General features: G+C 38.5%; 1 protein-coding gene across 6 annotated transcripts in view; it reads left to right on the top strand.

Annotated features, from left to right (window-relative positions):
* GRIA4 (glutamate ionotropic receptor AMPA type subunit 4) overlaps positions 1–25,299 on the top strand; it is a 161,990-nt gene that overhangs the window by 45,514 nt on the left and 91,177 nt on the right. For all 6 annotated transcript variants that reach the window (XM_053456480.1, XM_053456478.1, XM_053456479.1 and 3 more), the window contains one exon: positions 13,516–13,755. In XM_053456480.1, coding sequence (XP_053312455.1) covers positions 13,516–13,755 — 240 coding nt within the window. The remainder of the gene's footprint in view (positions 1–13,515; positions 13,756–25,299) is intronic.

Raw genomic sequence — 25,299 nt, 5'->3', positions numbered from 1 at the left:
TATTTTGCTAACTTAGATTTTAAGATTTTGTGAATAGCACGGGATCAGGTACTGGCACTGCAAAAAATGTTTACTAACATTTTTGAGACAATTCTTAAATCCTCGAATGCCGGAGCAGAGGGTTTCAAGGTTAGCATGGATTTGTTGCTAAGCACTCATTCAATGTGATTTATTACTCAGGAACCTGATGTGCTATGTTTATTTTTGTGTGACTGCTTCTGATTTCCCAAATGTCTTAAGTACATTTACCAAGTGAAAGCAAAAAAAAAAATAAAAAAGCTCCCTTAGAAGAAGTGAGTTAAGGTCAAGCACCCATTTCTGTTATTTGTCAAGGATATCAAAAAGTTGAGACAACGTCATCCCCAACCATATACCCAAAATAATCTACACAATCCTTCGAGTCTCCAAAGCCAGAATAACACAAGGTTCCCTTTAGAGCCGACAGATGCTTCTAATGCAATGAAGCGTCTGAGAACGCGTGGCAGGGTGCTGGGTTGTATAGCGAGAGGCATCAGTAGCCGGAGGAGGTTCTGATCAGACCTCACCTAGCTTATTGTACACAATTCTGGAGACCTCGTATTGACATTTTGGAGAGACTTCAGAGGACAGGTACCAAAATGAATGAATGAAACACTTTTAGGAAAAAATAAGGGATCTGAATATGTATAACTTGGAGATAAGAGGAGAGAGAGAGGAGATGTGATAGAAACAAGTTAATTTCAAAGGAGAAATGTCGCAACGGGATGCCATAACCTAAAACCGGAGGGTCAGAGGTTTATATGTAATGTAAGGGAGTTTTGCTTTATCAAGAGGGTGGTAGATGAATCGAACAGCCTCCCATCAGAAGTGGTAGAGGCTAATACAATAAACATAATTATGTGAATCTAAGACCAGACCGCGGACTTATTCAAGTCTGATTCTCTTCATCAGGAAAAATGGGCACACTAGACGGGTCGAGTGGTTTATATCTGCCGTCATATTCTTGTTTCTGTGTTGGATAAAATTCATAACTGGTACGTTTCTCCACTGTGAAGCTTTTCGCATTGATACAATGTATCCAAAGTGCATAGAAATAACTGTGTGGATGAAAGGACTATTTCCACAAGTATCAACGGAGAAAACACAATAAATATTGAAACATTAATTTTTCGTAATTAACCTAGAATCCATTACTAGAATTAATACATTGATAAAACCTAATGAAGTTTTTACCAGTCTATTGCATTAACTTCAAAATGTCCAGCACCAAAGATTAAATTCAAAGTTGGGAAGCAGATGCTTATTAATCAGCAAGCATTGATTTCAGAAAATGTCAGGTCATTGCAATCCTTCACAGAGAGCAGAATATTCGTTCTGCAGGGAGTGCTAATCAGTTAACACAAAATACCCCTCCATTGTGATCAGGGCCGGCTCAAGACATAATGCCGCCTAGGCCGAAGTTTAAAATGCCGTCCCCCCCCACCGACGCCAGGGGTCATTATCTACCTTTCCTCTCACTCCCTCCCTCCCTATTATCTCCCCTTCCTCTCCCTCCCTATTATCTACCCAATCCCCCCCCCCTTTGCACTTACCTTTCAGCAGTCCTGCGGCGAGTCCACGGTGCTCTGCCACGGTGTCGCAGAGGAGAGAGAGGGGCGCTGAGCGGGTAAGCGAAAACCATTTGGCGCCCCTCTCTCTGCTCCGCTTAAAATTTTTTTTAAAAAAGGCGCTTGGCAATTGCCCCGTTCTCCTCCATGGTAGGGCCGGCCCTGATTGTGATACAAACAGATACTTCTTACAAAAGGCAGAAACTTTGAAACTTTCAGGCAGAAAACCTCATTGTAGGTCATATGATGTCATGGTGGGTAACATGATGTTATGCAGTCATCTGTTGGATGTCACATCTTTATCTCTTCTTGCTTAAAGGGCAACTTCTGTTTGTTTTTTTATTACTAGCATTACCTTAAAAAAAAGAGTTTTCAAAAATAATGCTCTGTTTTAGATTAATATGTTTTCCGCCAGCTGCATATTAGCCATTTGTATGTGTTCTACTTCTTCATTTTACCAGTCTACCAGACACACACCCTGGCCTACCCGTGTATCGTGCTGGCTTGTCTGATTACCCATTTAGTGAACTGAACTCGGCTGCATCAGACTGTCCTTTTCCCATTACCTGGCATACTGTATCCTGTACCCATAAATGATTCCAGCCTGCTGGTCACCTATACACCTATCTGTGCATTGCCAATTTTTCTAAACTTAACCTGCCTACACCTGAGCCTCCTTACTGTTGGGATCATCTAAGCCCCTATCTTATCTTATCGTGGGGTCCCCACTCCTTGCTAGGCAACTCAGGGCTAAAAAAACTCCTGTCCTCATTCAGGAAGTGCTCATTTGATAACACACACACACTAAAAAATTAACTCTAACACCATCAACTTACACATACATACACTCACTCGTCCTCTGCCCCTCTCTTCCCCTCTCCCAGGGACTACATGCTAACACATACATGCTAAAATAATATTCTTACACAAAAACAAGCACTTAAAATGAAGAAATTAATATTTAGGGACTACTTAGCGTTAAAGTACAAATGATCGCCTAATGTTTCCTTATTTTAAATGGGTATTGTTATTTTTTTTACTCATAAAACTAAATATACAATTTATATACCATTTATGCATTCTAAGCTTCAATTATTTATATGGGTTTTTTTAGTACTTTTTTTTTAAATTTATTTAACCTTGCATTCAAGAAACCAATGATATAATAACATAAGAAATAGAACTCTTGTATTATATAACTAAACCCCATAGCATCACGCTACACTAGAGATATCTGAACGTTTGCAAAGAAGGTTAAAAATTGAATGTCCTCATGGATTGTATTTGGCCGGCGCACCAAGTGACATAATGTACATTGCTTCAGGGTACTTTAGCATGGGTAAGAGAAATGCATTAATACATTACCACAGTGACTTCACTGGAAATAAGCATATTGACTAAAGGCAGAGCACCCAGCAGCTTTATATGCTGTTACTCCATACATAGGTTTAAATGAAACTGTGCTATCCTTGATACATTCGGACTAAATATGTGTTAATGTTTAATATTATTAAATATTATACCACCGTGATTTTGCTTTTTATGAAGATACAAAGTGAATTAGAGTATGTGGTTACTTTGTCATGTTATTCAATAGAAGATTGCGTAATTCCTGTATATGTCAATGAGCAGTAACATGACTTGACATGTGATAATTTTGTTTTGTGATAAATGGGAAAGGCCCAATTAAGGACAAGGGTGGCAAGTGCAGATGGAATGAGGGGGGCACAGAGTACATAGAGCAAGGCAAGATCCTGGACAATAATTTAACAAGGCATGTCCACCAAAATTAAGCCTAAAGCCTAGTGACTTGAGAATATAATTTATTTTTTCAGTGGCTTTCTAGAGATTAATATATTGTATGTCAGGGATGGTATTCTAGAGCACTTTCTCTCTTGCTCTTACAGGAGGTAGCATTCTTAGAATCGAATCTAAAGGAACATTAATTAACTAAGTAAGTAATAGGGGAAAAAATCATCACTGTTAATTGGTAAAATCCATGTGATGTCATTAAAATTAGCATAATACAAAGAAAATGTAAAAACGTCTTGTTACACCCCAAAAATTGCACGCTACTCATTATGAAAGTTTGAATAACATGTTCTTCAGCAGTAAACTCAAGGTGAACATTAGTCACCACCTTTCTTTTTCCTTTGTAAGAACCACGCAAAAAGAACAATGCATAAAACACTCCGAAGCCACTCAAACTCTCCAAATTAATTAACATCCCACGAAGTTCTATTGTAGACCCTGGAAAATTGAACTCCGTTGTGAGATAAAAAGCAGAGTTACGTTGATCGGAAGGTTGAAAGGGGATGTTTTATAAACCCAGCCCATGACGTCATTTATATACAAAATACTGAACTCATGCCTACGTATTTAATTATTTTTATAACATATTGACTGGACTTATTAGTAAATAGACCTCGTTGTGTTCAAACAGGAGGAAATTAATGAGACGTTGCGCCATTTTTATTGATGCAATTAAGAAAATGAAACTGTTCACTTTTTCCTGTATTTTACGTATTATTTTAGATTTCAAACATTAATCTGAAAGTTAGAAAAATATATGACATTTAAAAAAACTACACAATGGGATACAAAACAGTTGCAATACTTACAACCAGGCCCGGACTGGGACAAAAAATAGGCCCGGGCATTTAAGCCTGAGCAGCCCATATTTATTTATTTATTGTTAAAGCCCACCCTTCATGTACCATCTTTGCATTTAATCATTCAGACAAATCATTAACACATTCATTAATGCAGTCTCACAAATCAAGCAATTCATCCTCACATGAATTCATTAATTGTCATACGCATTCACACAATTCATCCACACATTTATTCATTCATTCTCATACGCATTCACACTACCCCCTCTCTTCATCTTATCTGCCCCTTCTCACTATGTAACCCCTTTCCCCACTTCTCAATATGTACCGCCTCTATCTATCCCCTCTCCCCCTTTCTCACTATCTAACCCCCCTCTGCCCCTTTTCACTGCACCCCCCTCCCTCACCCTACTTACCTTGTTGCCGGAGCAAGCAGCAACTGCGACCGGGCCCGCGGCAGGGCAGGATTGACTTAGGGGCTGATGGAGATGCAGCTCCAGGCCCCCACCTTAAAATAGGCCCAGTCAGGACCGGACTGACTGGTCCTATATGGCCGCATTAACGCAGAGCCCCTTAAGCCCGCCGCAACTACCCCCTCCTAACTATCTACCCTCTCCCTCTTTGAAGTTCACTTACCTTTCAGGAGTCCTGCGGTGGGGGTGCAAGGCCTCTGCCTCCCAGCTCTGCCACTGTATGGAACAGTTTAGAGTGATGGGAGTTATGATGTACTTTTAGAGCATAATTAGATCATGAAAAAGACATTGGAAATAGTACAGCATAACACCCATCACTTTCACACACTTACCAATCCACACGTATACCAATCCACACATATATACCAATCCACACGTATACCAATCCACACGTATACCAATCCACACATATACACCAATCCACACACATACACCAATCCACACACACACACCAATCCACACACATACACCAATCCACACACATACACCAATCCACACACATACACCAATCCACACACATACACCAATCCACACACACCAATCCACACACACACACCAATCCACACGTATACCAATCCACACACATATACCAATCCACACATATACCAATCCACACACATACCAATCCACACACATACCAATCCACACACATACACCAATCCACACGTATACCAATCCACACACATATACCAATCCACACACACATACCAATCCACACACATACCAATCCACACACATACCAATCCACACACATACCAATCCACACACATACCAATCCACACACATACCAATCCACACACACATACCAATCCACACATACATACCAATCCACACACATATACCAATCCACACATATATACTGATCCACACATATATACTAATCCACACCTATACACCAATCCACTCTCACTTAATGCTTTCCTACCTTTCCTTTCTTCTTTCAGCTTCTTTTCCTCTTCTTCAGTTCTTCTGTCTTCTCTGTCTTCTTCCGGGTCAGAGGGCACGGACAGCGGTGGGCGCGGCTTCAGTGTTGTGCGCCGGGATCTGAAAACAAACCCCGGCGCACAACAGCTGTTGCCGCGCGGATCACAAGGGAGCGGTATCGGAGGTCTTTAACAGACCTCCGGCTCCCTTGAGTGATTTTAAGCCGGGTTGAACCCGGCTTAAAATCACTCAAGGGAACCGGAGGTCTGTTAAAGACCTCCGATACCGCTCCCTTGCGAGCCTGCTCCTCCAGCGGCGGACATTACTGTCCGTCTCTGGAGGGGTGCCGGGTGCCGCAAGTTGGCACCCCCTGATGAGCGGCCGCCCCCTGGAGTGTGGCGGCCGCCCCCTGGAGTGTGGCGCCCTGTGCGGTCGCACACCCCAAAGGTCGGCCCTGCCCTAAGGGGCCGGGAAGCCCCCACCAGGGCCGGCCTTACGGGTCTGCGGCCGCACAGGGTTTAAATGAAAACATCGGGGTTTTTTTTTTTTCAACTTTATTTAACATCCTCCATGTTAAATAAAGTAAAAAAAAAACCCCGATGTTTTAATTTAAACCCTGTGCGGCCGCAGACCCGTAAGGCCGGCCTTGGTGGGGGCTTCCCGGCCCCTTAGAGTGGCGGACCCGGTCGCAGTTGGTAGGGTAGGGGCCTGGAGCTGCAGCTCCATCAGCCCCTAAGTCAATGCGGCCCTGCCGTGGCCCGGCCCACCGGGCAAATGCCCGGTGTGCCCGATGGCCAGTCCGGGCCTGCTTACAACCCACAGCATTAGAAAAATTCCAAGAAGGTCCTTATAAGGCTAGGTTTCCACTTGTTTTTTTTTTGCTAAAAACGCCCATAAAAACGCCAATTCAGACACACGGCATTTTTTTAGTGAAAAAACGCTGCAGCCAGATGTTAGCTGTTCTTCAATAGGAAATCGCACAATGCCATATCCACTTGGCGTTTTTCTGTTTGGCGTTTTTTCAGTCCTCTTTGGCGTTTTTCTGCTTTTTTGGGCTCTGTGGCAGTTTTTCAGAATCGCAGCATGTTGACACTCTGGCGTTTTTTGCAAGGAAATCTTGGCTTTTTTCTCCAATAGAAGTCTATGGGAGAGAAAAAACGCCATGAAAAAGCCATGTGGGTTTATTGCCTTGGCGTTTTTTATGGCGTTTTTTTCCACAGTTACAATGCAGAGGATGGACCCAGTATCTGTGTGTCCTACGAGAAATAGGCTGGAAACAAAACAAAGTTCATATTGAATTTTACACCATTTGGAACAAACATGCCATTACAAACATACGCGACTGGATCCTGCGTGCCAAAAGCAACAGCAAACAATTTGCACCATCATTTGGGGCCAATCTTCCCAGAGGAGCAGACATTCGGAATAAAGCATGCCTTACAAACCACAGAAAAGAGACAAAAGGGTCTACCAAGTAAATGACATCAGGAGAGGGCAGATACTTGCCATTTATCCTAATCCCTTTTAGCTGGGTGAAACTTCTAACTTGTAAAGGCTGGAAAAACTGCCTAAGATCAAAAAAAGCAATTTCCACAGAAAGGCTAAAACGCCAGAAAAAACTCCAGAAAAAACACCAAAACGCAGGTAAATGCAGTGGCAGTTTTCTTGGCGTTTTTCCTGGCGTTTTTCATCAAGAAAAAAACGCAGGACAAAAACCCAAGTGGAAACCTAGCCTTAGAACACCTACAAAATAACATATACACATGGGTCAAGTGGAGGCAGATGTGGAGGAACCTTCAGGGCATGAAGGGCAATTGTATGTTTTGAAAGAAGTAGATGATGTTAACATTTAATAAGGCAAACAACTGGTTGGAATTAATGAGAATATAAAATGAGAGAATGAAACATAACTTTGATCTTGGCTTTGACCCCTTAGAAAAATGTCTGTGGATGCCAGGGGTATAATGCACAGTGGAGCAGATGAAATATGCAACATTAAGGGCGCATGGCAGTACTTATAGTGTGAACATAGATTTATAAAACATATACAAGTATGATCAGTGCATACATATTTAAAGGTCTTGGACAAGGAAGAGTTACATAACAGTATTAAGTGTTGAATATCGAGATATAATGCTGACACCAGATCTCGCCTATAACTCGTCCATTGTGCAGCAGGACATCGGGGGCCTCGATCGACCCAAGAAGGCGATCTCCTAGTCGTCCGAGGCCAGGATACACAGTGTTCCGAGATAATGAGTGCTTGCTGATTGGCATACTAAGCACTGTAAGGGTTTCAGAGTACTTTTTATTTACTCGTAGCACATCCTTGATCTCTGGGCATATTAATAGTCTAACAAAAAGGTCCTTGAGTTGAGAACATTAATAACGTCATCTTTGTGCTGAGACTACCCTTTTTCTTCTGATGATGCAATTATTAATTTATTTATATGTTGAATGGACTGCATGTTATAAACACTCATAGGGTAATTGTTTTTGGAATCGCTACGTATAACCTAAAAGCGATCAAAACATTACCGCCATCCAAATAGTTAACTAAAAAGTCAAATGTTTAGTACTGGAGGTGGTTGTAGAATTCTCCTGACACTCAAAAGGTTAAGCATATTGACACATTCTTCATTTCTAGGCGGTTGCACGCCATACAAGACTCATTTTTATTGTTCTTGTCTTTGGCTCACTGTAGCCTTCAGCAAGGTCTTGCTTGCCAGCTTGTTTTTCTTTGTTGAGTTTTGTTGCGCTACAAGATATAAGGCGTCGGGGACTTTTTATTTGGTTTTGGTTTGATTGCCATTGATGCTTTTGTATTGCTCTTTTTCAGTTCATTTTATTTTTACGCTAAAGGTAGTTTTATATCTGATCCAGGATCTGTATTTTTGGGAAAGGTGCATCAGATTTTGAGATTGTTTTATTAGCATAATTTGTGATCAAGTTAAAGGTTGCGGAGGGGGTCTGTGCCTCTCCAAATGGTTCTTCTCCAGTAGATAGGGGTGGGAAGCACAGGTGCCCCCAAGGGTTTCTAAGTTATGTGCAGTAGATGAGAATGAGAGGGGTACGCTTGGGCCCTGTGCAGGGAACAGAGGTAGGTCCCTGACACCACCACAGATAGTATAGAGGATGAAGTGGGGGGCAATCACTGACCTCAATTAGTTAATAGGGGGTCCTGTGGACTCCTGATCTTCTTCTTTTTTATAATATTATTTATGCTGTTAGTTTTCATTATTTGTTAATATTAGTTGTTAATTCCAACTTGTGTTTGCAACTTCCAAGCAACTCAGGTGTCGATTAATCTGTGAGTTGTTTGCTTTTTCAACTTGAAGTCTCATTTTTTTTTTCAATTGCAGATGCATTAGTAAATTTACATATTGTAGTTCAACTTGCTACTGGAGACATCTTTTACTAGCAGCTTAGTAAAAAAAGCCCCAGTGACTCTGGCTTCATAGTCATTATGGCAGACTCAAAGACACTCGTGAGTGCCAACAGTGGAAGTGGTCTGCAAATTCACCATTTGCCGAGCAACATGGATGGGCGGGCCTGCTGACATCGGGGGCATTTCTGCTGAGGTTGGTGGTGTTCCCGCTGACATTAGTGGGCGTTCCCTCTGACACCCACATTTAAAGGGGAAATGGGTGGGGAGTGGGGCATGTCAAGACCGTGCTCCCGCGACCTGGAGGAGTCAGGTATTGACCAGGAGAACCAGCGCTTCTCCCGGAGAGTTCCCAGGTATGCCAAGCAGCTTTCACATGCTGTTTTTGCAACGCAGGGTCTTTCCCAATCAGTGACTATATTGGAGTATGTAGAGTGTATGTAATTCATGTTTTGGTAGACAGTGGTATATTTATGTCCAGTGCTGCCCTAGGCCTGTGCCAGAGCAATGCCCCCTGCATCTACCTCCACGGCTGTCGTCTATTCTACAGAGCACCAGAATATGACATAAAATCCTGGCATTCTATTTAGAACGACACAAAACACCAAGTAGGGTGTGCTATGGATCGAGATCTCCCTTGTTTTGCCAGAGATCTCCTATGTACCATGGGGCCATAATCTCCCAAAAAGGCCCACAATCTGCCCACAATTTTCCAGTGGAGTAGCTTCCCCAACTTATCAGGCCAGAATATGCCACTATTGGTAGAGGACACAAAATAATGATTTTTGTCTTAATTGTTCAAGCCTCACATCAAATTTAGCAAATCCTTAGGAGTAACACACAAGAAAAAATACATTTGGATTTCTCTCATTTTCAATTACGTTCCGGAAAGCATTTACAATGATACAATACAGTTACAGGGTTATGTATTTAACACAATTAGATACAAAGGGAACAAAGTAGGATTGGATTGAAACATTTATGGCAGAGGCGTTAGATATATGCTAAACGTAAGGAGGCAGACCTTTTCAGGGATTTTAAAGTGGAGGAAGATTTATGGTTTTTGGGAAGGAGGAGGCAGCTCTACAAGCTTCCTTTTCACTTGGAACTACGAGTAGGTTGCTGGAATACGACTTTTCTCTTATTCAAATAATAAATACTTCAAATTTAACATGTGTTTAAAAAAAGGCAAAAAGCCTAGTAATAAAAATCTAATAATAACCAGCTGCAATTTTCGCTCTAATGAACTCGGCAACATTTTACACGTGTCAGATCAAAATTAGAGAGGTATTTCAGTAAAAAAAAAAAAAAAACACAAGTACAGAGGAAATTATTGTTACTTTGAGGTGTCACTGCTGGATGGAGAAGTGGAGTTTATGTAGAAAAAAATAAAATAATAAAAAAATAATAATAATAAATGAAAATATAAAAAAATTTAATAAATATATATATATATATATATATATATATATATATATATATATATATATATATATATATTCCTGATGTGAGATGTAAGTAGGTAGAGAGGAGAGTTTCTGGGTAATAATAATCTCTAATAATAATAATCTCTAAATATATTAGAAATATATTTTCGCAGAGTGGAATGTGGTATTAATCAGGGAGGCATACTGGTTTCTTGCTATGATATCATTTAAATATTTATCAATATATAATTTTGTAGCTACTATAGCTTAGATGTCCTTTGTGGAACCTTTAGTTTACTGGGAGGGTGGTAGATACCTTGAACAACCTGCCAGCAGAAGTAGAAGTAGAGCCTAATACAATGAGGGAACTCAAACCTGCATGGGATAAGCATAAAACTATCCTTAATCTAAGATGAGACCAAGGACTGACTGACTGATATGACTTTATTAATCCAAAATTAATGATAGTCGGTCTAGCTAAGGCAAGACTTTGGTCCCATGTTAACAGTAAGTGATTTTGTTTAAAGCCCCAGTCAATGTAGTACTCTTTTTTTTTCTTGTAAGAAAGATAAAACTCGTCGTGTGAAATATGTTATTTTAAATTGCAAAACAGCCTTCTTCTTTTCATCCGAATTTCTTTCAGCCGCCGTTTCTCTGAACATTACCAAGCTGAAGTGAAAACCTAGCATTGAAGTGTATGACAAAAAAGACTGATGCCCTCTAGACAAACAATTGTTCAGATCAGAGCTTAGCAAATAATAATGCCACTTATTTTGTTAGATATAGACCCGGTTTCCCATTAAGCGCTGATAATAAAAGGTATAACCGGCCGGAAATTACTGTAAAATGACAGCTATTAGCCCCGCGCATGCACAAACACCCATGGATCATCCACAGGGTCCCCATAAAACATTTAAACATTTTCCCCCCCTCTAAACCCACGATAAGGGGCTATTTTACAAAAACCTTCTGAAATAAACCCAGATTGAGTGTTTTTAATTCTCAAGCGTATGTGTATTTAGATGAATCCTGGTTGTTTTATTAGTCAATTTCCAATAAAGGGCTGCGTTAGTCGTTTGTTTAAAAATAAGTCAATATTTCATTTATTAAGACAGACGTGAGTCATGTGTTGGGATATGCTTTCTTAGTTTTCTCCACGCTAACCGAAATAAGTTAGAATTATCCCAGCTGGTGTTTATAGTTGAATATTCTGAAAATTGTCGGATTCGAACACTCGAAAAAAAGATAACAAGTACGCCTGCTTTTGTTATTAACCTTTTATTCATGCGGCGTCAAAAGCATTAACATGCCGTTTCTGAAAGCTTAATATTACATATAAATCTTTTCGGTTAGTTCATGATGTTTTGTATAAAGTGCATTATAATGATAAATATCTGTATAGTTTTTTTTTATGATTCATAGGCGCCGTTTCAATATTTAAAGCAGAAATCATTGAGTTAGATTTAAATATCGCATAAAAAAAAAAGGTATTTTTAAGTATCTATTTGAAGTTTCCAGAGCTTGGCAGATCTTGGCATATTAATAATGTTTCTTAGGATCAGGAATTGTCATCTCGAACACTCATGTTAGAATAAATAATTTAAAATGTTGTGAATTGTGAATAATTTATAATGTTAATATTACAGTTTGGAGACCCCCTGTGTCACATACAATCTTAATGGTGTATTAAAGGGCAGATGTTATTGAAAATGCATGACTTCATAGGAGACAGATTTATGCCTATACACAGTGCTAGCCTATGTTCTAGAAACTTTAGGTTGGCTAGTTTTAGCTCTCGTGCCTATGCCTTCAGGTCCTCAGGGCCACCATCAGAAGGGTATGCCCAGTACTGGTGTTAGCGTGTGTGGATGTTAGTGTATGATGTTATCCAATGGGATGGACAAGTGTCAGTCTATGGTGTTGGTGCCACAAACCCTAGGCTCGCCCCTATTCTAATACAGTGTTCTTATGGATGGAACAATGGGATGGACGTAGGGTGGGCTGATGGAGCCCTTACAAAAAAAATACTGCAGTTTTTCTGAAGTAATACTGCAGTTTTTTGACATGAAAAAACTGCAATACTGCACTTTTACTGCAGTATTACTGCACATTTACTGCAGTTTTACTGCATTTGTACTTCACTGTACTGCAGTTTTACTGCAGTTATTTTTGTTCGGAAGTACAAATGCAATAAAGCTGCAGTACTTTGAAGTACAACTGTAGGTTTGCAATATAAAAAAAAGTGCAGTAAATGTGCAGTAATACTGCAGTAAAAGTGCAGTATTGCAGTTTTTTCATGTCCAAAAAACTGCAGTATTACTTCAGAAAAAACTGCAGTAATTTTTCATAAGGGAAGGGGCAAGAGGGCCTAGCCATTAAGCCTGTTCGGGGGCCAAAGATTTCTCATGACAGCCCTGCGGGTACTCATGCCACATAGATAACGGCTATGAATTTGGACATAGCACATTTACTAGTAGTAATCAAGTAATTGGGCTATGCTACCAACACTTAAATGGAACACACTGGTATATTATAGTACAGCACAGCTGAGCATGATGATGCTATATAAATCAATAAATAATAAAACTAATTAGAATGCACTATTTGAAAACAGTGGTTACAAGGTTGTGGTAAATACAAGGCCTAGTCAGATTTAGAAACCTTCCATAATAGTTCTGGGTCTTCTAGATTTCCATATAAAAAAAACCCAATCCAACCCATTTTACCCCTACCCTTCCCATTCACATTTGGGTACTCTAGTATGCGACCTGGCGTTTTAACTCTCAGAACTAGAACTTTAGAACTTCCCAAAAACACATTGAAAACGTCTATATATAAATAGCATGGGTTATTCTCGTGTAGGCCGAGGGAAGCGATTATCCTTTGTATTCTTCACTACCTGCTGTGTGTTATAGCAGCCCCCCGTTGAGAGACGTCTCAGAAAGTTCTTAAGAAAGAGTGCGCCTGTTAGTATTGCGCCGCGTACCTGCTTGAAAACTGAAATTTCTTATTTGCTGAACGTGAATAATGGAATTATTCCTCCCGATGAATATGACCGAATATACCTTGTGAATTCTCTCCATTGATCGCTATGTTTCCTTTCAGTTTGCTCCCAATACTCAAGAGGAGTATTTGCCATCTTTGGACTATATGACAAGAGATCTGTACACACCTTGACCTCATTCTGCAGTGCTTTGCACATCTCTCTCATCACGCCAAGTTTCCCAACAGAAGGTGAAAGTCAGTTTGTGCTGCAGCTGCGACCATCTTTGCGGGGGGCTCTCCTCAGTTTGCTAGATCACTACGGCTGGAATCATTATGTCTTTCTTTATGACACAGATAGGGGTAAGTAATGAAATTACATATGTATATATTTTTCTTTTATAGAATATGTTGCATGTTGGGTCACAAATGTCACACACACGCACGCACACACGTGTTCATATAATATTATTAAATTGAAAAAATAATTCTCAAAAATGTAATATGTGTGTCGTGATGTGGTAAGAAGTTATTAGCCATGGGTTGAAAGGGGCAGTTGGTGCATATAATGTATGACACGTAATAGGGTATTTCAGTCAGAGGTTTTGGTTTTAATAGGACCTTGGTGGAGTTACTCAGGTTAACTCCTTAGCTTTAGGACTCATAGTGGAGGTTTTTGCCTGTAAGCATAGTCTAAAGAAAATTGGTGGCCTTTACCATTTTCCAAATTTTGAAGTCCAATATTATATGGGAGTCCAATATAAAAAAATAATAGACAATCCTGGGCTTCCAGGAGTTGACACCATTGACCGTCAATGTGTTCTGGCCTTACGCTAGTGCATACTATCCAAAACTACTTGTTTGAACCAGCATGTCTGCACTCAATTAGCCCAAACAGGTCCACTTGGAACACTGTAATGAATAAGACGGCGAACTAATATATATATATATATTAGTGTTTTTTTTGTCACTCCAAACTTCCCATTTGTATTCATTTTAGGGTTGGTTTTGGGGACGTTAACAAGTTTTAAAGTAATACCATAATCACCAGTGATGGTTAATGTTAACAATCTAATATATGCAAGAAAAACAAATGACTTACTTGGAATCATCAAAGTTCTGTGGAGTCATTGGTTGGAAACAGATGGGCAGTGGATCGTTAGAGCCTAGAGTATTATGACAAAATAAGAGGCATATCATGTCTGTATGTAATGGTAAATACAATACATATCACATGTGTGTGAAAATGGTTTCAAGAGATACATAATAAAATGAAAAGGGGAACAAGGAGATGAAATGTATTCTATTTGCTCTTTACTTTATGGAATTATGCCAGTGAGAAGTATTGAAAATTGACACCGAGTGATTTTCCATGGTAACCTGGCAAGCTAATCCTAGTCGAGGGATTGATACATTAGCATTTATAGGAAGTCAGTGTGAAGTATTTTATGAGAAACCCGCCTGTTACATTAAACTATACAAAGTTACTTGTTTTTAATTTATTAGAAATGCTACTGTGTAATAACATGTTTCGTGAATTATTGTTTGATCTATACTGCATGTCTCACTTCAAATCTTCAGCAGTATTTATGGCGACTACAACATGCCAATTTTTTGCCGCATAAAAAATTATTATTATTTTTTTCTATATTATTTCATATACCCCCCCCCCCGGGTTATATTTATGAACATAATTTATATAGGTCGTCTTTTCATGCAATATGTATATCTTTTATTAATATTATGAAATAACACCCATTTTTTTTCAGCCGTAATCATGTCATTCATCTTTAAATTATTCTTCCTACTCTTATTATAATCTAAAAAAAATGATTTGTTCCATCCAGAAAAGGTATTTAAATTGTCATTTTATATAACACGGACCAAGTTTGGAGAATCATTATGCCTTTATGTTTCTACACAAAGGAAGAAAGCTTGTATTGTGTAATTAGAGTTCAATATCTGATTTTTCATGGACCCAGAAATTTGTTATATAACCAGATAATTCCCCTTGAGTTCACTTTCATTTATCTGAAAACATAAAGTACTGTATTTGTCATTGAAATATATAAAAATATAGACTAGGTCACCATCAGAGATCTGCCCCTCCTCATGCTCGCAATGGGGCAACCAGCCCCAACGTCTATAAACGGGCCAGTCCCCATAATGGGTAGGAGGCTGTAAGGGCCCAGTCCTGTGTAATGGGCCATGGGGACCCAGTCATGGGTGCTGAGCTGCAACGGAGGCTGTGATGACAGATGAAGGGAGATGAAGACCCCATGTTTGCCTGTAAACATCTATAGGCGGTGAAACAATACATGGACGCGCCATTTAATGTTATCCAGCATTCCATTTCTCGGTTCCTCAGGGGAAATTTAAACCAAATCAACTGAAAATTGCTACTTTAGTAATTATATCCCCACGCTTTCATCAATGTATCTTCTGGATATCGGTCTGAATTCCAAATATCTCTAGAGGCTTATGACAAGTTTATCAGCAATACAGTGAAGATGGCGAATGAGGTCATTCTGGAAGTGTGCCTGCTGTGTTACATTCAAGGTAACATGCTTAATAAAAAGCCTAAGGCTATGTAGAATGTTTTATACACTGGTTACAATTTATAAAGGCAAGAGAATGGTCTCAAATGTGTACACAGTGTTTCAATAGACATATCATAGCCAAAGTTTCCCAGGGGTATCTTTAATGTTAATAAACTCCAAGCAGACATCTGCCGGTGCCCCCCCCCTTTTTGCTAGTACATATTATCACCTTCTGAAACAAACATTTTTCTCTCATCTGTCAAAATCGAATAAGGTCTCTTTAAGAGCCACAGTGGCCAACATCGTATTAAAATAAAAAATATTTGGTTCCAGGTAGATTATGTGCATAGAAACGTGGGATTTAAGTGGCAAAAAGTCAACTTTTGACTTTTTACTATTAAAACTATTCAATTTTGTCTGCATGCACAGAAACACCAAGGCGAACTGGATATGGAAGCATATCCTTTGTTCATAAACTTCAGCTGGATTTCTGTGCAAGGACAGAGCTTTTTTGTGTGGCAGATGGCGCTGTCTTATTTAAAACAGTAGGAAAAACAGATAAACAAAAAAAGATGCTGCCACCTGGCCAGGCTGAGTCTGCCTCTTGTGTCTAGGAGGGAAGTAGTGTGTGTGTTACTGTCACATGTATATTCATTATCTGCCACGCTCCTGCCCATCACCCTACAAGCCTAATTCCAGAACAACAGTACCATAGGTTTCTGGGCAGACCACAGAGATTGCCTACTAGAGCATTTACCCCCCCACACCGTTATCCCTGACTTCCCTGTGCCAATAACACAGGATATTTTTCCGGTATTCTCAAATATTATTGTGTTACAACATTATGCGACCGTGCTCTAATAGCAGAGCTACATGCACAGCATGTATATATCTGTAATTGTGTGTGTGTACGTGTGAGCATGCACATCTATGTATAAGTGTGCGAGTCTGGATGTGGTATTGTGTTGGTGTGAGCATGTATGTGAGCATGGATATGTATGTGTGTGGGTATGAGCATGGATGTACACATGTTTGTGTATAAGTATGTACATGTATGTATTTGTGTGTGAGCATGGATGTGTAAGTGGAGTGAGATGGAGTGTGTGTTTGAATGCATACATGTGTGTTAGTGAGTATGAGTAAGTGTGTGTAAATTGTCCAAGTGTGTTTACACATGTGTGTCAACACATGGCAAGGGGCGAAGAGGGCACAGACAAGTTGTTTGGGAGCAATGATGGCACAGACAAGCTGATTGCGGGTAATGATAGCACAGATAAGCTGTTTGGGAGTTAGGTTAGCACTATTAAGCTCCTTAGGACAAAGGCATTGTTTGGGGCCAAATTGGCTCTCACAAGCTGTTCAGGGCAAACTTAGCCCAGTGGGACATATTGCTTAGTGAAGTTGGGGGCCCCGGGCAATTTTCGCACCAGTTCCCTGCAGTTTCTAGTTATGTCCCATGCCTTATGTCACATAAAGCCACAATCCTTACACCAAGATCTTCAAGGAAAACAAAAAGTAGCTCCTACATTTTCTGATTTTCTCCTAATTATCAAGGCTAAAGTAACATAACTATGAATACAAATATCTATGCATGCCATATAAAAAATACAGAGCATCAGATCAGAAACTTTATATTATAAAACTATTTTTAGAAAGTCTTAGGATTAAGTTGGAAGATTATTTCTCTTCTGTCTATGAACATTAAGTGATTATGCTGCTTTCCATCCGTCCAGCCACTCCTGGATCCTCCTGTCTTATGCCCCCCCCCAACTTACCGGAGCTTCTGAGTCCCCGGTGCGTAGTCCGGGCAGCGTGGAGAGATCTACGCGATTCGCATAGACAACTTCCACTGCAGCCGGGAGGAGGTGCGCTTAGCAGCGGGGGTTGTCTGCGTCCATCGCGCAGACCTTCTCCGGGTGTCAGAGATCAGAGATATTCAGGCAAATACGGTATTAAAAACTTTAACAACAAACTCTTTGTTGGCATAAAGTATGATTGAAGACTTAGTGAAGCAAGTTGCATAAGGAGCAGGCTGAAGAATTTGATGGTTCACGGTTAATGAGATTTTCGGAGGTAGTGTGTACCTAACATTTAGACGGAGAACAATGCGTGCGCATGCTTTGCAGCTCACTGGTCTTTCGGGAACAAAGCTGCGGTGCACAATGAGTGCCCTAGGAATACAATTCAGCACTTCTTTATCTGAAGTGATTTATGTGTACGAATATTCTTTCAAAAGGTTATGTGTCAGCTACATACCAGATGGTAATATTTTAGTTGGGTATTTAGGAAGACCTAGACAAATGGGCATGAATGACGCAGCAAAAAATAAAAAATAGCATTCATGTATATGGAGACAGATACTGTAGTTAGATAGAAAGATTAATAAAAGATTTTGAATGTCATGGCTAAACTCTGCATTTTGTTCTTTTGCTGATATTTCTTTCCCTAAATGGTTAACAGCTATGTCACAAATACTCAAAATATAGACTAAAGGGCAATATATGTCATTTTTACATTCACTATCCTGATACTATCAAAAATGTCTTTCACGTTGAAGCAGTGTCCACTGCAAGCCCTATCCAGGCAACTATCTAGGCAACATCTGTTTACATTATTTTACGATTAAAAGAACACAAATTATCAAATACAATAAAAAAAGTCACATATCACAAGCAAAACTTTCAAATACCATTTCAAGTACAATTTTTTTAAGAAGCCTTTTCAGTTTTTTTAAATAATAATAATAATAATAATAATGTCTTTCTCTTCTATATAGTAACATTTGTGTCAACTAATGTAATATTGTTTAAATTTTTTTATTTTTCTTTCTTTGTTGTTGTTGATTTAACTTGTCGTGTGTTTTAAAAATAATAAAAAATAAATAAATAAATAAATAATAATAATAATAATAATAATAATATATATATATATATATATATATATATATATATAAATGAGGCAGCATTATATGGCCTACATCCATGAACATCCATCTTTTATTATATCTCCAATTACCCTGACCTTACCAGTCCCTTTTATGAAACCATGTGGAGTAGACCAAGCTCTACGCTCATACTTGGACAGCCTAGAGAATAATAGACACAGGTTTAAAAGGTTGATTGGGATCTGACAGATTTATGGGTTCTAAATTTGTTTAAGGCTTCTCTAAGAACAAGCAGATCCTTAAAAATATCCTTTTGGATACAACACGGAATCTATTTTACTCCAGTTTAATGTTATAAAGTCTATTTAGTATTGCTAAAGACCCCACAAGCTGGCTCTAACCATAATAGCCATGTTCATACCAAAGCTTGTACTCATGAGGTTCGGTCAAACAAATTGTTGTCCAGTTGATATTGTTGGGCAATATAAATATCTTTTACTTACTCTTTTGAGAGATAAAGTGTTCATATATGCCAGCCATATTGTTGACATTGTTGACAGTTCATATTAAAATAGCGCTGTGCTATTCTCAGTGGTACCATGAGATAATTGAGTCGTTGAGGTAGTGGCAACAATGAAGGACAATAGATCAAATGAGTGCATCCACAAACATTACAGAAATAATGGCTTAATAATAATCCAGCCATAGCCTGGAGCTGACCCTTATTTAAAAATGTCAATTGGGGTGACTGTTTATCAGGATTTGGATTTTCTCATGGGATTCATCAAATTCACTTTGCTATTATTATCATTATTATCGTCATAACTAATTATCTAGAAAATATCTAGAAATGTAGTCTTATGGGAAAACCTGGTATAAAATAAATATGTGTGATCCTGATAAATGGAGCTTAATGGAAGCTGTCACCATCACTGATTTTAGCATAACTAAATTAATTTATCAAGCCTATTTATTGAAATCAGGGCAATTTTGTGCCCTGTGGAACACTCGCACGAGCCAGCGCTAGAGTATGACAATTATAAGCCGTGGAAAGCAGGAGATGTGTTTGGTCCAAGAGGTGAAAGAGAAAAATCCATGTTGTGGGGTTCCACAAAAAAAAAACGTTTAAAGGGGATACTCGGCTATCATATGCATCAACGTATACATGGTTGGAGTGTCCCCTTAACAATTGTGGAGAGATAATTTAGCTTGGGAGGAAAAATCATGCAGGCGACAAAATAAAGCTAACAGACATTTCCCTATGGTAAACATGGGTTTTTAATGTATATACTTATTTTTTTTCTGTAAACATGGCCAGAAAAGTGGAATTTAAAATGTAGAATCTGGGAATGGTAATCTTCCCATTTCAGCCATTGAAGATATAAGAAGACTTTCCAGGGCAGAAGACAGCGAGGAAAGAGACGAGCTAAAACATGTTGATCGACAGTCTCAAAAGCACTTGAAAGGTCACTGGAAATCAGAGTGGAAAAGTGACCTTTACATTTAGCAGACAGAAGGTTACAAGATACTGCTTCCACACCTAGAATATAAATAAGACCGGAACAATCCTGTAGGCAAATCAAGCGGTTAGACAGACTCATAAGAAATGGCTTATAGGTCCGGGCACGGATAGGTAAAGGGGTAGCTGGTCTCTTGACACACTCGTCGAGTGGCCATATGTACTGAAATCTCAATGTTTGAGTCCAACATAGGACTTCTACATAGACTGTTGGTCGAAGGTGGGATACCTTGATTTTTTTTTCTTTTACAATCCCCAAAGAGCTCTTAATAGGATAATTTGGCAATTTATAAATATAGCTAAGAACTTCCCACTTGTCTGGGTTTAGACCCAACTCTTCATGAAGTGACTCAACCGGAAGAGTGAGAGCCCCAGGTGGCCTAGCGTTCCTTTAATTTATATATGTATTTGCAACAGATTGTACAAGACTGGGTTAATATCTGCAGCGTTAAAAACGTTACATTTTGAAAACGATGGCTTTGATTGAAATAAAATGAAAACACAAGCACAGACAGGTTATATCGCAGACGGCATGGGGTTCTTTTTTTTTTATTGTGGTTTGGGTTAAGGACCCCACTTAACATTTAAATTGAATCTAGAACCTACTGCCGGAAGATAATATTTATTTTGAACATCAGCATGTTATACTGCGTTTTAGTCGTATTTTTTCAGTGTAATATATAATGCTATTTCCATCCTAATATGTAATTTAATAAGTCCTTGAGAGGTCTGCAAATTCTTGATGGCATTTCATCCTAAACATAAAAGCAGATTGCTAGTTTTATTTCAAACAAATTTACCGTGCATTCTGTACAGCAAAAATAATGTTTGTTTTTTTTTCTTTTTTTTTAATGTAATGTAAAATAGCGTGGGGATAAAAAAAAAATGTTAATAACGAATGCTTAAATCAATGTAGAAGTCTTGTTAAAATGTGTTTATTAGATATTTTGTGGGAGTATCATGACTTTTAATCTGGAAATTAATAGGTATGATTGTAAGAGCTTGTACATGCAAAGCTGCCGGTAGGAAAATAATTATTTGGTTGCCAAGCAACCGCACATCTGACATCTAGAATTTCTTGCCGGTCTCATGGAGCTTCTCTGTCTAGCGAAGAGAAATATATTCTCTAATTGGCAAGACGCATATTGTATATAAAATGGAGAAATTAGTGAAAGGGATGGAAAAAAAAGTGTAGTTTCTTAAGAAGCTTGCCTTAATTGATACTTTATCAGGTATTTAATAGAATACGGTACTATGCAGAGTATGGCTACTTTTAGAGTTTACAGATTTTTGGTAAGAAATGGTTTGGATTGTTTTCTCTCAGTTTTAAATTATTTTTATTTTTTATTTTCCCAGCCATTTCTAGTTAATAATCATGAATTTAATTCTAGTTGTCTTTTTTTGTTGTAAATTAAAATACAAAAAAAAATCGTTTAATCTATTCAATAAAACGTATTGTATGCTTTTTAATGGGTCTGAGATTGTAGAGTTAGTTAACCTTGATGTATATCTCTAGACTGTAAACTGGTTCGAGCAGCGCCCTTCTCACCTGTTATTTCTGTAAATTATTATGTTATGTACTACTTGTTATGTCCTGTCTACCCATTATACACCGCTGTGGAATATGATGGTGCTATATTAAACAATAAATAATAGTGTATATGACTGGCTCAACATCACCTTTACTATAAGGAAATATATTACATAAATGATGCTGTATATTAGATTTATATATAACTGTTTTTTTATTTTATTTTAAAAACAGATATTTATGTTATACTGTAAAAATATATTGCCTAGTTGTTTTTGGGTTTTTTGTTCTGTTTTATTGTAGCTCTGATACTCAGTTATGTAAATTACATTAATCTACAATATATAGCATACATTATTGAAACAGAGGATTGTAGGCAGAGCGAGATCACGCACAAGACAAGCTTGGCTCCTACCTAGTGCCAGACTTGTTTGGGGGTACCGAGACAACTCTATATATTTATATATATATAATGATTTCTCCAGAGCCATCATTGCTATTGTATATTTTTATGAGAACTTGGCCGGGTCTCTTGAGCAGGTTCTGAGTGATCAGCTGCTGGTGTGCCTTACATTCAAGGCTTCAGCCACAAAATCCAACTAGCCTGAGAGCAAAAGCTTAAAGCTGGAACCTTCGGCTCCTGAGAGGTACCTAACCAAGGGCCCCAGAGGGTTAATCTGACTCAGATCGTAAAGATCGTAATGGCTTTCAGAATGTGGTTTGCTGCTGAGACTGTGAGATAGTTCACCTGGATGCATTTATGTATCTTTTGTGAGCACTTGTCTTATTTTGTTTATACTGCACAAGTATCTCTCCCGCTTCATTTCATTTGCACTGTTATTTGTATTTTTTATGTTCCTATATATGGACTGTGCATGTTAAGAAGGGAATCAAAGTAGAGGATTCTGGGAGGATTTTTGTCAAAGTGTTGTGAGTTTCTCCCAAAATTCTCCCAATCAAATTAATATTGACCTTTGGCTTAGTGTGGCAAGAAGAAATCTCTCTTGCTGCAGCTGGTTTTAGAGCCCTCTGCGGGGCTGTTTTCTTAATCCCGCTCCCGCCCTCCCCCGCTGAATTTTTGACCATTACCGCCCGCTCACGCAACGTGTGTGTTCCACTCCCGCCCGCTCCCGCAACATATGTGTCCAATTCCGCCCGCTCCCGCAAACATCATTCACAAACATTTATTCACTTATTGATATATTCATTAATTCCCTCATTCACAGATACTCATTAATTCCCTCATTCACAGATACTAATCATTCACAGATACTCATTCATTCCCTCAATCACGCATACTCGTTCACACAAACTCCCCCACCCCCTTACCTGAACTGCAGATTTCCCGCGCACACCTGCAAGGCTGCCTTCGCGTTGCTCGCATACAGCGTCTCTTCTCTTGTGCCACCCATGGGAAGCAGGAACGGAGCAGAGTCATGTGACGTGGCGTGAATTCTCACAACTCCGCTGGGTTCCTTTACGGAACAACAGAAGAGACGCTGTGTCTGACATTGTCTGACCGTCCGCTCCGGCCCGCAACGCCCGAAAAACCACCCACACCCGCAAGTTTTTTGACGGGTCCCTTGGGACCCGCATCCTGATACAGTCCTCTTGACAAATAAAGACACGGCTAAGACAGTGAGCATTGCACAAATGATCGTACTTTTTTATTTTTCTCATATACCAATATGTAATATAATATCTAAGCTGTCTGTGGTGCTTGCAACAATAATAAAAAAAAAAAAATATCCGCCAGTGTTCATGATGAAGGGCAACATATACTTTCAATGTCAGTTCTAGTGATTCAGGGCCATGAGACGGCACAATGACAGCATATAATTGATTCATTAGTCCTTGCAGCAAACAGTTGTGGGAGTTAGAATTGCCCTTATCTGTATTGCTACAATCAACTGTTTTGATTGCAGAAATCCCAACTACCATCAATGATGCTACTCCTACCACTGTAATTACATGTGAGATACTATATATTTTGTTGACTATGGTAAGGATGCTGTAGGCTTAAACTATAATTTCCTTCGTTAAGCATTTTTGATGATTTCACTTTCATTTCGGCCAAGTTTCATAATTCTGTCAAATTCATTATGTGACAATCAGAGTGAGAAAATGGGAAGCCAAGTTTATTTGTCTTCGAAAAAGAAAAAAATAATACATTACAAAATGAATTATTTAAAGTCGTCCCTGTGATGTCATTGTGACATCTAGCTACAGAAGACATCCCTTGGGGCTACAAAGACTACTGATATTGTACTGTTATATAATAGAAAGCAGTGCAAAGATAGTTGAAGAATTGGAACACATATTAAACATGCAAAAAGCTAAAAAAAAAAAGTGTTTTACACAGCTCAACAAAAAATATTTTTAAAAAAATATATAGTATGTAAGAAAGCCTTCTGACCCTTTCCTAAAATAAAAAATGTATGGGTTATTACTGTAATGGAGGATGTTGCTGAACAAAAACTGCTTTTGTCTCAGCAGCTACATCATGGAGAATAAATCCTCAGCTAAATTACAAAGGGGTCTTATTTATGCCATTTAAAAAAAAAAATATATATATATATATATATTAGTGGGGGAGGGCTGTATGAAATAGCTTCAGTTGTCTCATTCAAAAACATATACTTTTATGGGTCAAATCAATTCATTTGAGATGTTTCCAAAATCAGAACAGATATGCTTTGGGTCTACATTTGCACTAGCCTATTATTATTATTATGATTATTATTATTATTATTACTGGTTTTTTTATATATATATACATTTTCACACCAAGATATATTTTTTATAGGAATTGCTTCAGAAAAAAGCCACATAAAAGCAAATGAGAGAGAGAGAGAATTTATAGCTGAACAAAGACATATCAGAAAGTGCTGAAAATGTTTCTATCATTAAAATGACACTCCAGCCATCCTATGACATGTGCCTTTAAATTTTATCTGGATTATTATTATTTCTAGATTTATATAGCACCGTCATATTTTGTGATATAATGAACGTAACAGTTTGGACTTACAAAAGGTTAGGAGGACCCTACTCAGCCAAGCCTACAATCTAGAAGAAAAATGCAATTAAAGATAACTAGAATAGGTTCAATTTAAAGGACTTTTTGTTAATTTGACCATTCATTTTAAATATGTATATATATATATATATATATAAACTCTATATATGCCTAACCCTGAGAGTATGAAATCATGTACATTTAAATATTAGAGACCCTTTGTTCTGTTCATTTCACTGCAGCATTATAATCAAACATTTAATATGCGGCTTCTTCTTTCAATTAGGGCAGGCTCTATGTATAGATATTCACTTTTCTTCCAAGTAAAAATGTATGCCTCTTGAATAATAATTTCCAGGCATAAGTAAAAAAAAAAGAAAAAAAGCCCATTCAACTTGAAAAAAAAGAGCAATT

The sequence above is a fragment of the Spea bombifrons genome, chromosome 2 (genome assembly GCF_027358695.1).
Source record: "Spea bombifrons isolate aSpeBom1 chromosome 2, aSpeBom1.2.pri, whole genome shotgun sequence".
NCBI lineage: Eukaryota > Metazoa > Chordata > Amphibia > Anura > Pelobatidae > Spea > Spea bombifrons.
Note: the sequence above shows the minus strand (reverse complement) of the source record. Positions and strands in the feature narration are given on the sequence as shown.